General features: G+C 39.0%; 1 protein-coding gene across 5 annotated transcripts in view; it reads right to left on the bottom strand.

The window, feature by feature from the left end:
* The window catches only part of Csde1 (cold shock domain containing E1), a 41,574-nt gene that overhangs the window by 20,623 nt on the left and 6,450 nt on the right, over positions 1-14,501 (bottom strand). For 2 of the 5 annotated variants that reach the window (XM_057793510.1, XM_057793512.1), the window contains exons 2-5: positions 11,282-11,686; positions 6,963-7,056; positions 2,527-2,667; positions 230-428 (exon numbers count right to left, since the gene is read on the bottom strand). In XM_057793510.1, the coding sequence (XP_057649493.1) occupies positions 230-428; positions 2,527-2,658 (331 nt within the window). In that variant the 5' untranslated portion in view covers positions 2,659-2,667; positions 6,963-7,056; positions 11,282-11,686. The remainder of the gene's footprint in view (positions 1-229; positions 429-2,526; positions 2,668-6,962; positions 7,057-11,281; positions 11,687-14,501) is intronic. The other 3 variants (XM_057793514.1, XM_057793511.1, XM_057793513.1) reach the window with 3 other exon arrangements.

Here is a 14,501-nt window from a genome sequence, read left to right as displayed (position 1 = left end):
CATCCCTTTAAATCTTCCAAGTATCTACAGTAAAAAAATACTCAATTATCTTTTTACTAGTAAAGTCTTTCAGATCTCAAAAAGACACCACCACAATAAAAATTAGGGTATACATTTCAGTAAGCACAACTAAAATGTTCCATCTTCTATGACTTATTACACACTGGAAAGCTGCCTCAGGAACTAGCATACATGCAACAGTGCGTTAAAAGATGAACTAACAGGTTACCTCCTACTTTTAAATCCTGGAGGTTGCCATTATATTGTGAGCAGTGGAAGAAAAGTCTGGCTTGCCGTTCTGAACACTGAATAAATCCGTAAGAGGTCAACAGTTTCTCAACAACCCCGGTTTCGCGCAGTGCTGCAGAAGTACCATTGGGGTACCCATTGTGTCCATTGTTGTGGAGAAGGTTTGGATCAAAGCTCATCTGTTTTAAAAAGAAAACAAAAACGAAAAAAACAAACAAACAAACCACTCAATATATACAGATCTGTCCATAATATCCATAGCATTCTAAATCTGATTAAAAGATTTTTCTTTGTTATGGAAAGGTAAAAAAAAAAAAAAATGAAGTTAAAATTTTTTTTTAAAAAAAGTTAGCTTATAGACTTTTACTACCGAAATACTTAGTTAACATTTCAGAAGAAACTTTTAAGTAATTGCTGTCACTTATGAAAGAATTCTCACTTATTAAAAAAAAAAATCAAACATTTCCTGAAGCTTAATACTAAGGTAAAGCAACGATATTAACTTTAATATTAACTTTCAATTTCTGAAACAATTATAGAACAAAAGTAATCAACATAAAAAAAACTAAAATTTATTAACACCTATGTTTATATTAAAGTAGGTATGTTCACACTAGTAAGCCATGCAGGTTGAATTCATAGTTAGTAGAGATTAACACAATAAAATAAACTTTCTATTCTATGCTTAATTCAAACTAAAAAAGGGGGGGGGCACAATGCATGCTCAAGTCCTTGAAAAAATATAATTGAAAAAACTGAGTCAAAAACTCTAATAAAAAAAATCCCCAGCCAAGAGTTGTCTAACAATGTTAATTCCTAAGCACTCAAGACCTTTTCCCTACTAAGAAACCAAGCAGTACCCAGATCCTAACAACATTTCTAAATAATGTCATCTGTTTCTATAATCAGTTCTACGATCTGACAAAGCAAAAGAAACATTCTTCAGTGAAAAACTGAGCAACTAAAATACAATGAAATCTGTTTAGGTCAAATACCTTGGGTATTTCATAAATCATAAAAGTAAATTATAAATTTAAAAGAAGCATAAAAATGGAAAAAAGCATCTAGTAAAGGTTAGCTGAGTAATTTAGCACAGAAGCACTATCTCCAAGTCTACATTCGGTTTTAGAAAGTCCCTTTCACTGAAATTATGACACAAGCATTTTCACTTACATGAAAACATTGAACAATTATTAAAAGGCTTTATCTTCAAATGAGCAAAATTCTTTATTTTATGTGCATGATGAGCATTTTGCCTGCAGTATATCTATGAACCACACACTGCCTACTGTTCATGACGAGCACTGGTCCCCTGGAAACAGACAATGGAGGTACTAGGAATCAAACCTGGGTACTCAGAACAGCCAGCACTCTTAACCACTGAGCCGTCACTCCACCACCAAAGACCAAAATTCTTGCAAGATAAACAGTTAAACTGGGTCTTGCTGGCACATGCCTTTAATCCCAACACTCAGGAGGCAGACACAAGTGATCTAAGTTCCAGGCCACCCTGGTCTACGGAGTTCTAGGACAGGTAGGGCTACACAGAAATTCTGTTTCAAACTCAAACACACACACGACAAACAGTTAAAATAATATGTGGTACTCAAAATACGCAAATCAAAGCGCACCTGTTAGTAATTAAGTTCTATTTACACAAGCCATTGTTCTGAAGTGTATCAACTCAATTTTCACAAAAGTCCATAAAAGTAATATACTATGCCCATTTTACCAAGGAGGAAACAGAATCACTTGCCAAAAATCCTCTGGTAGGGGGCTGGAGAGGTGGCTCAGAGGTTAAGAGCACTGGCTGCTCTTCCAGAGGTCCTGAGTTCAATTCCCAGCAACCACATGGTGGCTCATAGCCATATGTACTGAGATCTGGCGCCCTCTTCTGGCGTGCGGGCACACATCGAGACAGAATGTTGTATACATAATAAATAAATCTTTAAAAAAAAAAAAACCTCTGGTAGATGATTAAGTTCTCTCCAAAAGCCACTTGGCAATTCAATTAAAGCACAAGAATCAGATTAAGTGCAGATAGGTTCTGAAATCCTCCACTTCCAACAAGTTCTAAGCAAGCAATATGAATGTTTCAGACTCTAGACTTTCTCTGAGCAGCAGCCTAAACTACTAAAGTTACTTTGAAATTCAAAGTGAACAAAATGATTAGAAAGTTATAGTGAGTCTGTAGGCATGTCAACAAGACCACGCAGCCCTTATAAGCCATGCTTAACATGATGCACGACAAACTGCATCACTCCTTTCCTGACTTACAGATCTCTGGTAAGTGGGGTTCCGCTTTTGTTTTTTTGTCCCAGATGAGGTAGAAGACAAGGGTAAAGAAAGTGAAGGAGGGGTTGCAGGAGTAGGTTGAGGATCTGATGACAAGGTAAATACGTTCTCCATAACAAACAGCTGTGGCAACATAGCATAATGTTAACAAGTATGATCTGTACAAAAAGGTCAAACTGAAAAGTATTCTCAGATACATTAAACAATTATCATCCTATGTTCTACATAGTTTTGAAAATGTCATAAGACTCTAGTGGTAGCCAGGCAGTGGAGGTCCATGCCTTTAATCCTAGTGCTTCTTCTTTAATCAGAAAAAAGGTTGCCGGGCGATGGTGGCGCACGCCTTTAATCCCAGTACTCGGGAGGCAGAGGCAGGCGGATCTCTGTGAGTTCGAGACCAGCCTGGTCTACAGAGCTAGTTCCAGGACAGGCTCCAAAGCCACAGAGAAACCCTGTCTCGAAAAACCAAAAAAAAAAAAAGGTGGATCTGCGAGATCAAAGTCAACCTGGCCTACAGAGGGAGGTCCAAGACAGCTAGAGATACACCAAAAAACCCTGCGTTGAAAAAAAATTCAATGGGAAATAGAATAAAAATGCTGCAATTACATTTCTGCCTGAGATAAAAATTAGTTCCTGTAAGTTCTCTGTATTAACAGATCAGCCCCCATTAAGCTGATGTATCAGTTAAATTTCACAGATAACTCAAATGTTCTGAAAATTAAACTACAACTCACTAGGCTGACAGTGAAGTCCTTATTTCTTTATTCATTTGCTCTCAGCATACTACAGTTTAAATATACCAACTGAATGATCCTACACTTTGTTATCCAGCCAATTCCACAGCAGAGGCACTTTCTGCAGAAACTTATGTGGAAGGTAAGTACAAGCACATGGAAGTTGACATTTCTATTCCCAGTACTAGCTATTCAACCTCATTATGAAAGAAATGACTACTTAATGAGATCTAATGAGTATGTCAGGCTTATATTAGCTGCAATAAAAGATACTACATATATAATATCCCTGTGATATCAATTCAACTTTTGTTTAAAACAATTCAAATTTTGTTTAAAACAAAACAAAAAAGCCAAGCATGGTGGTTCATGTGTATAATCATAACATTTGACAGCATAAAGCAGGAAGACTGAGTTGAAGGCCTGCACGAACTACAGTGAAATCCTGTTTGACAAAAGAAGATAAAATAGCACAAACAAAAACAATCCTCCAAAACAGTGGTTTTCAACCTGTGGGTCACAACCCTTGGGAGAGGGTGTCACCTAAAACCATAACAGTTATGAAATAGCAATGAAAATAATTTTATGGCCGGGCGATGGTGGCGCACGCCTTTAATCCCAGCACTCGGGAGGCAGAGGCAGGCGGATCTCTGTGAGTTCGAGACCAGCCTGGTCTACAAGAGCTAGTTCCAGGACAGGCTCCAAAACCACAGAGAAACCCTGTCTCAAAAAAAAAAAAAAAGAAAATAATTTTATGGTTGTGGTCACCACAACACGAGGAACTGTATTAAAGGATTGCAGAAGAGAACCAGTGTTCCCAAACAAAGCAAATACTTAAACCAAGCACGGTAATACATGATTCCAATCCCAGCACATAGTAAGTAAACACTTGTTACCAAAAAATTTAGAAACAAAAAAGAATAAAGAAATACTGCCCAAAGCCGGGCGGTGGTGGCGCACGCCTTTAATCCCAGCACTCGGGAGGCAGAGACAGGCGGATCTCTGTGAGTTCGAGACCAGCCTGGTCTACAAGAGCTAGTTCCAGGACAGGCTCCAAAACCACAGAGAAACCCTGTCTCAAAAAACCAAAAAAAAAAAAAAAAAAAAAAAAAAAGAAATACTGCCCAGCTGGGCGATGGTGGCACACGCCTTTAATCCCAGCACTCGGGAGGCAGAGGCAGGCGGATCTCCGGAAGTTCGAGACCAGCCTGGACTACAGAGCTAGTTCCAGGACAGGCTCCAAAGCCACAGAGAAACCCTGTCTTGAAAAACAAACAAACAAAAAACACTGCCCACAAAACAAATGAGTATACAAACCATATTTATCTGTGAATATAACAGGAATATGCATAAACAGTAACCTATTTTCATAACATTTCTCATGTTTATTATATGTACTCTTCCAAGACAATCACAGTATAATAACACAATCCATAAATACACTTTCTTCTAGGACAGGCTCCAAAACCACAGAGAAACCCTGTCTCGAAAAACCAAAAAAAAAAAAAAAAACAAAAAAAAAAACCCAAATACACTTTCATAGGCTTCTTACTGACATACAATCAAATTAATTTGAGGACCATTATTCCAGGCTACCGACTTAGAACATGAACTACAAAGTCCTATTTCTTTATATTTAGATCTTAATCTTACCACGTGGTCCTTAAAAAGACTTAGTAGCAAGATATTGGGATCCAGGCTATACTGCTCTTTGATCTTCTCTCTAAATCTCCACTGACCTGTGCTCTTTTCTGTAGCCTTTAACCACTTTAGAGACTGTTTAATCCCTCGTAAGAAAACATATACTCAATTTTATTTAGTTTTTGATGTTTTAAACCAGTCTCGTAATATAGTTCTAGTAGGCCTTGTATTATGTAGCATAGGCTAGACTTGAAATAGCAGTCTTTCTGCCTTAATCTTTTGAGTGCTGAAAATACAATTTTGGAAATGTTTTAATCTTTTTCAAAGAACTCCTAATAATTTGAGTAAATTATATACTTTTATGTAATTACTCTTATTTCTTCACCAACATTGCCAAAAACCTATTCCAGCACTTGGAAGGAGACAGGAGGATCTGTGCGTTCAAAGACAATCTGGTCCACATAGCTAGCTTGGAGAGGGAAGGGGGATGAAGTAAACAGAATGTAATATTCAATATAAAAACCCACAAAAGCCAATACTTATGTAATGCAAAGTGCTCAGAAAGAATGAAAAAGAACTAAAAGGGGGGTGACATCTCAATTTCTAAATTTGAAATCAATTTTTAAAAATTTTTGTATTTGCAAAGTTTTATACTCATCTGAGGGAAATATGCAGTTAATTTCATAGAGATATTAAAGAATTTAAGTAAATCTGTAGAACTAAATTACCAGAACATGACTTTGAGAACTATGACTTTTTGTTCAACTAAATCCCTGGGGTCTAAACAGTAGATGCCCAAAGTGTAGATACTCACTTGTTTGAACTATTAAAAGGTTCTACAACAAATGAACAAATCAATGAATTTTGAAGACTTTGAAATTTGAGCTTTGTCAATGATTAAAATACTTCTGACAGAGACACTTAAGGAAATGTTCGACATCCTTAGTCATCAGAGAAATGCAAATCAAAACAACTCTGAGATTCCATCTTACACCTGTAAGAATGGCCAAGATCAAAAACACTGATGACAACTTATGCTGGAGAGGTTGTGGGGAAAAGGGAACACTCCTGCATTGCTGGTGGGAATGCAAGCTGGTACAACCCCTTTGGATGTCAGTGTGGCGATTTCTCAGAAAATTAGGAAACAGCCTTCCTCAAGACCCAGTAATACCACTTTTGGTATATATCCAAAGGATGTTCAATCGTGTCACAAGGACATGTGCTCAACTATGTTCATAGCAGCTCTGTTTGTCATAGCCAGAACCTGGAAACAACTTAAATGCCCCTCGACCGAAGAATGGATAAGGAAAATGTGGTACATTTACACAATGGAGTACTACACAGCAGAAAAAAATAATGACAGCTTGAATTTTGCAGGAAAATGGATGGAGCTAGAAAACATTATTTTGAGTGAGGTAACCCAGACACAGAAAGACAATTTTATCACATGTACTCACTCATAGGTGGTTTTAAAACATAAAGCAAAGAAGCCAGCCTACAAACCACAATCCCAGAGAACTTGCGGACACTAAGAGAGACTTACATAGATCTAATCTACATGGGAAGTAGGAAGTAGAAAAAGACAAGATCTCCTGAGTAAATTGGGAGCATTGAAGGGGGGAGGGGAGAGAGGGAGGGGAGCAGAGAAAAATGTAGAGCTCAATAAATATCAATTAAAAAAAAAACCCTCTGACAGTCAGACTATGGTGACTCATGACATTAATCCCAGCACCTGGGAAGCAGAGGCAGTCAGACAGCTGAGTTTGAGACCAGCCTGGTCCACAAGTTCCAGGACAGCAGGGTTACACAGAGAAACTCTGCCTCAAAAAAATAAATAAAACCCTCATATACTTTCATGGTAGTAAACTGGTGTACGCTTTTTGATACCCACTTTGGTAGCATTTATCAAAATAGGGAGATAGGGTTGGGTTACAGTCTTATCATACTATCATACACAGGATCTACACTTAGCTCTGACACAAGTTCAATAATGGTCATGCAGGTATCAGAAAAGATATGTAAATCAGGTGTAGTGGCACAGACCTTTAATCTCAGCACTAAGAAGCAAAGGTAGATGATTTATGAGTTGGAGATCAGCTGGGTCTACACAGCAAAGTTCCAGGTCAGTCAGGAACACCTGTAGTAGGAAGAAAGGGAGGGAGGCAGGAAGAAGGGAGGGAGAGAGGATGGATGGATACACAGAGCTAGGTGTGATGATACATGACTGCAATCTTAGCACTTGGGAGATGGATGCAGGTATTTAAGGCCATCCTCAGCTACATATTCAGTTTGTGATTAGTCTGAGCTATATGAGACATTGCACAAAAATTTTATGCTGTTAAAAAAAATTATACTGGGACTGGAAAGTTGTTCCAGTGGTTAAGAGTGCTGTTGCTTTTGTTGAGGACTCAGGTTCAATTTATAGCACCCACATATCAGCTTGCAACCATCTATAACTCTAGTTCCAGGGAATCTGAAATCCTCGTCTGACTTTCTCAGACACCAGGCACACGTGGTACACAGACACACATATATATGCAGGCAAGCCTCTTGCACATGAAATAAAGACACTACAGATGAAAAGAGCCTAAAAACTAGCAAAAATGAAAACAAAATCCAAATCTGACTCCATGGCTCATACTTTTTAAACATTTTTATTTTTGCACGAGTGTCTTACTGCATGTATATGTGTACCATTTGAGTGGCTAGTATCCGAGGGAGCCCCAAGGAGTTTTAGGATTTTCTAAAACTGGAGTTCAATTCCTAGCATCCATACTACAGCTCACAATTATCTGTTAACTCCAGTTCCAGGGGATCTAACATCCACACACAGACATATATATGCAGGCAAAACACCAATGTATACACTTTCTCAACAAACCACATCAGGGAAATCCGTTTTTTCCTTTTAGTTCCTCTAGAATGCATTTATACCAAAATCAACCAACCAACCACAACAACAGCAACACACCAAGCAAAAACCCTGTAACCACTATATGCCTGTAATCAAGAACTTGGGAAGGAGAGGCAATCAGCTTAAGGTCATCCTCACTAGTTGGAGACCAGCCTAGGCTACTTGAGACTGTCTTAAAACAACAAAACCAACCAAATAAAACATTAATACCTTTTTAAAAATTATTTTTTAAAAATCTATTTGTGTCTGTATGGATATGCCATACATGTTTGCACTAGGTCACCATGAGTCGACCACCTAAAGTGGATGCTAGGGAGGAAAGTGTCCTCTGAAGCAGCTATAAACAGTCTTAACCTCTAAGCATCATTTCATCACCCTCCAGTGCCCTTTGCTGATGAGCCTGTTCAATTTACAGAGGTCAAGCTTAAATTTAAAGTTTGTACTCTTTTATTGTTCTAAATTCATGACCATCTCAGGATGTTGGGACAGTTCAAAGGGCTGCTTCACATAAAAAGTTTAGATTAAGTATTTTGCTAGCATAATTGCTCATTATTAGGCGTCTTTAAGAAAAACAGGGCATAATAGAATCTGAGACACATACCTGATTACCTTCCTAAAAATCAGACTGTTAAATTCCATGGAAGTTGTTATCAGAACTCCATTTCCCATATAACTAATATGATATCAGTTTTCAAATGTCCTTGCTGATGCCTTATTTTTATCCACTGGTTCTTTGTTTTCACTAGTAATGAAGAATAAGCCACGTGTTGTGCTGACTTTGAAATCTGTGCCTTTAGTTTCAGGTCACAGTCTCCACTTATTTTATTGTCATGCCCCTAGCAGTTAACAAGTCATCCTGTCACCATCTCAGCCATTAAAAGCTTCAATTTTCTCTTGATATTACGGCTATTGTCTTGGTTTTTTGTTTTGTTTTTTGAGACAGGGTTTCTCTACATAACAATCCTGGCTGTTCTGGAACTCACTTTGTAGACCAGGCTGGCCTCGAATTCACTGAGATCCATCTGCATCTGCCTCCCAAGTGTTGGAATTAAAAGCGTGCGCCACTACAGCCCAGCACTGCTATTATCTTGAATATGAAAATTATCTTAAAAAACAAACAAAACAGGATTTTCTATATTTGTTTTTCTTTTGTCATCTTTAGACTGTTTTAATCAAATGATTCAAATTAATTCATGTGTATTTTCACTTGCCCCCAAAATCTCTTCCCAAGCCTTTTGTTTCTTGCTATCTATGTTTACTCATATTATTTTTTTTTTTTTTTTTGAGACAGGGTTTCTCTGTAGTTTTGGAGCCTGTCCTGGAACTCCCTTTGTAGACCAGGCTGGCCTCGAACTCACAGAGATCCGCCTGCCTCTGCCTCCCAAGTGCTGGGATTAAAGACGTGCGCCACCACCGCCCGGCTTACTCATATTCTTTAAAAAATTTTTTTATTATGGTATACATGTTCTGCTAGCATCTGATATATATATATGCATGCTAGAAGAGGGTACCAGATCTCATTATAGATGGTTGTGAGCCATCTATGTACTGAAAATGTTCATGTAGCAATATTTAGAATACAAAGATTAGATCAAGCTGTAGGAAATGAAAATTTTAATCTACATCTACCTCCGTCTCTGTAATTCAGATCAGTGAAATAAAATGGGAAAATAAGAAAAAAAAAAGTCTTTCATAAATTACCCTGCATCCTTAAGATACAGTCTTGCTGCTACCCATGTTGCCTTCAATTTTGGGGATCAGTTCTTCCTTAGCCTGCCAAGAAACTGAACCTACTCAGACTCTTCCTTTAGCTTATAAGAAGCTTCAGTTTGTGGTAGCCCAACAGAACAAACAATAGCCTAAACTTACTCTTTAAATTAATCAGACGAGGAAGAAAGACAGAAGACATGCTACAACAAATACTTTAAAGCTGGTCATGAAGATAAATTTATCACTAAGAGCAGTCATCAATTAAGTAATACAGAGCTTGGCCGATGGTGGCGCACACCTTTAATCCCAGCACTTGGGAGGCAGAAGCAGGTGATCTATATGACTTTGAGGCCAGCCTGGTCTACAAGAGCTAGTTCCAGGACAGGCTCCAAAGCTACAGAGAAACCCTTTCTCCAAAAACAAACAAACAAACAACAACAACAAAAAGAAAAGGTAATACAGGAGTCAGGGTGGTGTGTCACGCCTTAAATCCCAGCACTCAGGAGGCAGAAGTAGATGGAGCTCTGAGTTCGAGGCCAGTCTGGTCTACAGAGCAAGTTCTAGGGCAGCCAGAACTACACTGAGAAACCCTGTCTTGGGGGAAAGAAAAATAAAGAAAAGAAACCTATCTGTGGTGGTGGTGGTAGCTAAGAGCACTTACTTGCTGCTCTTGCTAAGGACGTAGGAACTCAAGTTCCAGGGAATCCAATGTCTCTTCTGGCCTCTGAAGAATCTTGTAAGTACATAGTGCATAAACATACACTCAGACACCAACAGACAGACACATACACACAATAAAAAGAAACTGCTCAACAATAGGCCTGTGTGCTTCTTGAAATAAGACAAATTATTTCCATTCAACTTCATTTGCAACATTTTAAAATATGGTTGTCAACTTTTTGAAATCATCTTCCTCTGTGCTCCTTCCTATGTGGCTGTGCTGCTTTTCTTTAATGATTTCTTCACAGTATTTCTCCTTTACCACTTATAAACTAATGGTCCCTTCTCAATTCCAAGACTTTGCATTTAGAAACTCTAGAAACCAAGAACTCTGTTCTCCCTAGATTTATCTTCACACTGAACCTGTTACAAGACTCACTGACCATTAGAACCCTACTGTCTGCCTGTTTCTCCATCTATACACCAGCCTCTGTCTTAAATATCTATTTGCTCTCAGCAGATGTTCTCATCTTCAAGTTATCTCTCAAACGAATCTAAAGGAATCAAGCTATCTTACCTTTGAAAAGCAATTCATTAAAGCGGTTAATAGTCATCCAATAGCTCCCATTCATATAGATCAGAGTCAATATACTATACTGTACCTTTCACAACCTGGATCCAAAAAGCTTCTCTGTCCAGTTACTCTATGACACCCCACAAAACTGTACTCTCTAGTCTGTATGTAACTGGACTGCTCAACACAGTCTTGTGCTCACAATCTGAGAACTGTTACTTCTGTACTCTAGCAGAAGAATCCTTTCTCTTGACAAAGTGCTGCTTTGTCCACACCCCCCCCTGAGAACTGCCCCTTATAGTCTCAGCACTTAGTACCTTTTCTTTTAGTCTACATTCAACAGTGATATTTTGCAACAAAATGCTTTAATTCAAGTCCATGAACACTTTATTCACTACCATACTCCAGCATGAGCAATTCATAACAATACATTAAGTATGTAAACCATCCATAAACCACCATGTCGAGCTTTTATATTCTTAACCAATGAAAATACAAACCTACCTCGCAGTGATAATCAAATATTGCACTTTCAGTAGTATTTGCTGACTTTTCTTTTGCAGCACAAGTTCCAAAGGTTGAAAGTTGCTAGATTTTTTTTCAAAAAAAAAAAAAAAAAAAAAAAGAGCGAGAGGAAATGATCTATCAAGCTAATAAAGAATACAACTGCTGCTGCACCGGGCAATCTCACAGTACAGCACTGAAGAAAACAAAGACTACTAGCAGCGTTGGGAAGTGCTCTTTCAAAGCTGTTGAGTAGGCACAAACTTCTTGTTTCAGATCAAGTGTTGTGTCTTCAACTTGTGTACTCTTCTTTGGTGTTGCTGGTTGTTCCGGGTCTGTTCTTTGCCTGATCTGAACTTGAAGCAGCAGTTTCAGGTGGTAAAGTCTGTTCTGTTACACTTCATACTGGAGACAGAAACAAAGACAAAGTACAGCTAGTAGAGAACCGGGGGAAGACGGTTGGCGGCTTAGAATCACTATCTCATGATGCAGGTAATTTGGAGAATTCAAGTGAGGACTGCCTACATCCTCTGCCAAGACTCCAAATTATTCCAAAGTCCTGCTAACTCCCACCCCTGACCACCTGCAAATTACACAACATAGTATTCAGTTAGGACAAGCATCTTACAGAAACCCAGCAGTATGTTAGGTTTTAGGAAAAGATACCATAACTCACCATTGGAGTTTACACTGGAGATAACTAGAGCACAGGACACAAAATTTAGCTGCTAAGCTGGGTGCTGCATGCCACATACTATCCTAGAAATCACACACTCCTTTCACCACTGGAGGAACAGCAAAGCAGCATGCTGAGCACAGACTAAGATAGGGGATCTGAACAGAATCTGGAAAGCTAAAATAAACAACTAAGTATCCTATACATAAATATGATCTAAGAAAAGTCTAAATAGCCACGAAATTCTAAGTTCTTGGAAATCAGGAACATTGCGGTATTATAAGACTTCTCTTCAAGAACCTTATTAGCCGGGCAGTGGTGGCGCCTGCCTTTAATCTCAGCACTCGGAAGGCAGAGGCAGGTGGATCTCTGTGAGTTAGAGACCAGCCTGGTCTACAAGAGCTAGTTCCAGGACAGGCTCCAAAACTACAGAGAAACTTTGTCTTCCAAAAAAAAGAGAGAGAGAGAGAGAGAACCTTATTATTGTGTGTGTAAGGTGTATGAGTGGCAATCATGCAGGTGTAGATATCAGATGTTTTTTGGGGGTAGTCAATTCTTCCACCTTAGGTTTTCGTTTAACTCAGTACCTTTATCCAATACACCATCTGGTTGGTCATCATGAGATCTTTTATTTTTATATTTATTTATTTATTTTTGATTTTTCGAGACAGATTTCTCTGGAACCCAATCTGTAGACCAGGCTGGCTGAGAACTCACAGAGATCCACCTATCTCTGCCTCCTGAGTGCTAGGATTAACGGCGTGTGCCACCACCGTCTGGCTTAAAATAATACTTTCATTTGAAAACTACCACAAGAAAGAATGGTGCCAGGATGGTGCTAAGAGTTTATTTGGTGCTCAAGTTTGATAACCTGAGTCCAATCCCTGGGCCCCAACGAAGGAGAATGGAGCCAGGCAGTGGTGATACATGCTTTTAATCCCAGAACTTGGAAGGCAGAGGCAGGCGAATATCTGAGTTCCAGGTCAGCCTGGTCTACAGAGCAAGTTCCAGGACAGTCAGAGCAACAGAGAAACACTAGTTCGACACCTCCCCTCCAAAAAAGAAAAGTGATGGAACAAAAAAACCCCAAAGTTGTCTTCTGATCTCCATACCTATACCTTGGCACAGTCATAATCAACATACACTAATTAAGAAAAGAATGACTATAAGGTGACCTGGATATGGTAGGACATGCCCACAATTCCAGGACAGCCAGGACTATACAGAGACCCTGTCTCATACAAACAAACAAAAATTATTACTACATTTATTTGCTGGAGGGGGTTGTCATTGTGTGTGGGGTGTGTGTGTGCGTGTGTGTGTACGTGCAGTATAGGTCAGACAACCAGAAGCCAGCTCTCCTCCCAACATGTGAGTTATATGATCAAACTCAGGTTATGTTTAGCAGCAGGTGCCCCTTAACCCCCAAAACATGATCTCCTGAGTTTCACCTTTTGCTCTGAGAAAGGATGAAGTCTGGCCTGAAGCCCACTATGTAGCACTAGATGGCCATTATTTTCCTGCTTTCACCCCCACATATAGTCATAGACTGTGTTTCGTTTTCTAGCTGCCCAGACCTGAATAATCACAGAAAATACATTAATTCAAATACTACTTGGCCTATTAGCTCAGGCTTCTTATTAACTAACTCTCATATCTTAAATTAACCCATTTCTATTAATCTGTGCATGACCATGAGGCTGTGGCCTAAGGTTCCGGTGTTTTGTCTCCTAGGAAACAGCTACATGATGTTTCCCTGACTCAGCCCACTCTCTCTCTCTCCAACTGTTTGGATCTCCTGCCTGGCTGTACCCTGCCAAGCCACTGGCCAAAACAGCTTCACTCATCAACCACAAAAGCAACACATATACAGAAGGACATCCCACATCATCTGCCAACACCTATCTATGCCTTTCATTCCTCTTTTTTCTCCCAGTGGTACTGGGGATTGACTGAATCTAGCCCTTTAGGCACATTAGTCATTCTACCACTGAGCTATGTCTCAGCTCCATTCATTGCCTCTTAGCCTTAATCTCCCCTAAAACAGACAGAGGAATCAAGGGCCACCTTCAATCTTTTCGGTACCAAATCATTTCTGAAGCTTATGTCAATGTTTATGCATCCTGTTCTAATTATATTTCAAACTTCTGAGAGGCACTTAACCCACTGCTGCTTAACTACAGCAACAATTAAAATAGCAAAAAGATAGCTAACCCACAACAGACAAAATGACCTCAAAATTCAAGTAAAAATAGTTCTAACAATATTAGGCCTTAATTATGCAATCAAAAATTATCTCATCTTCAAAAGAAAAGCAAATTTGGCATACAGATTTATCTTAACACCTTATAATTATTTATAGAGCCAGATGGTTGTGGCGCACACCTTTAATCCCAGCACTCGGGAGGCAGAGGAAGACAGATCTCTGTGGGTTCAAGGCCAGCTTGGTCTACAGAGTGAGTTCCAGGACAGACTCCAAAGCTACATAGAGAAACCCTGTCTTGAAAAACCAAAAAGATTATTTATATATTATAGAACCCCAAA

Source organism: Chionomys nivalis, chromosome 18 (genome assembly GCF_950005125.1).
Source record: "Chionomys nivalis chromosome 18, mChiNiv1.1, whole genome shotgun sequence".
Taxonomy (NCBI): Eukaryota; Metazoa; Chordata; class Mammalia; order Rodentia; family Cricetidae; genus Chionomys; species Chionomys nivalis.
The sequence above is the reverse complement of the archived record's forward strand: the minus strand, read 5'-3'. Positions and strand labels throughout refer to the sequence as shown.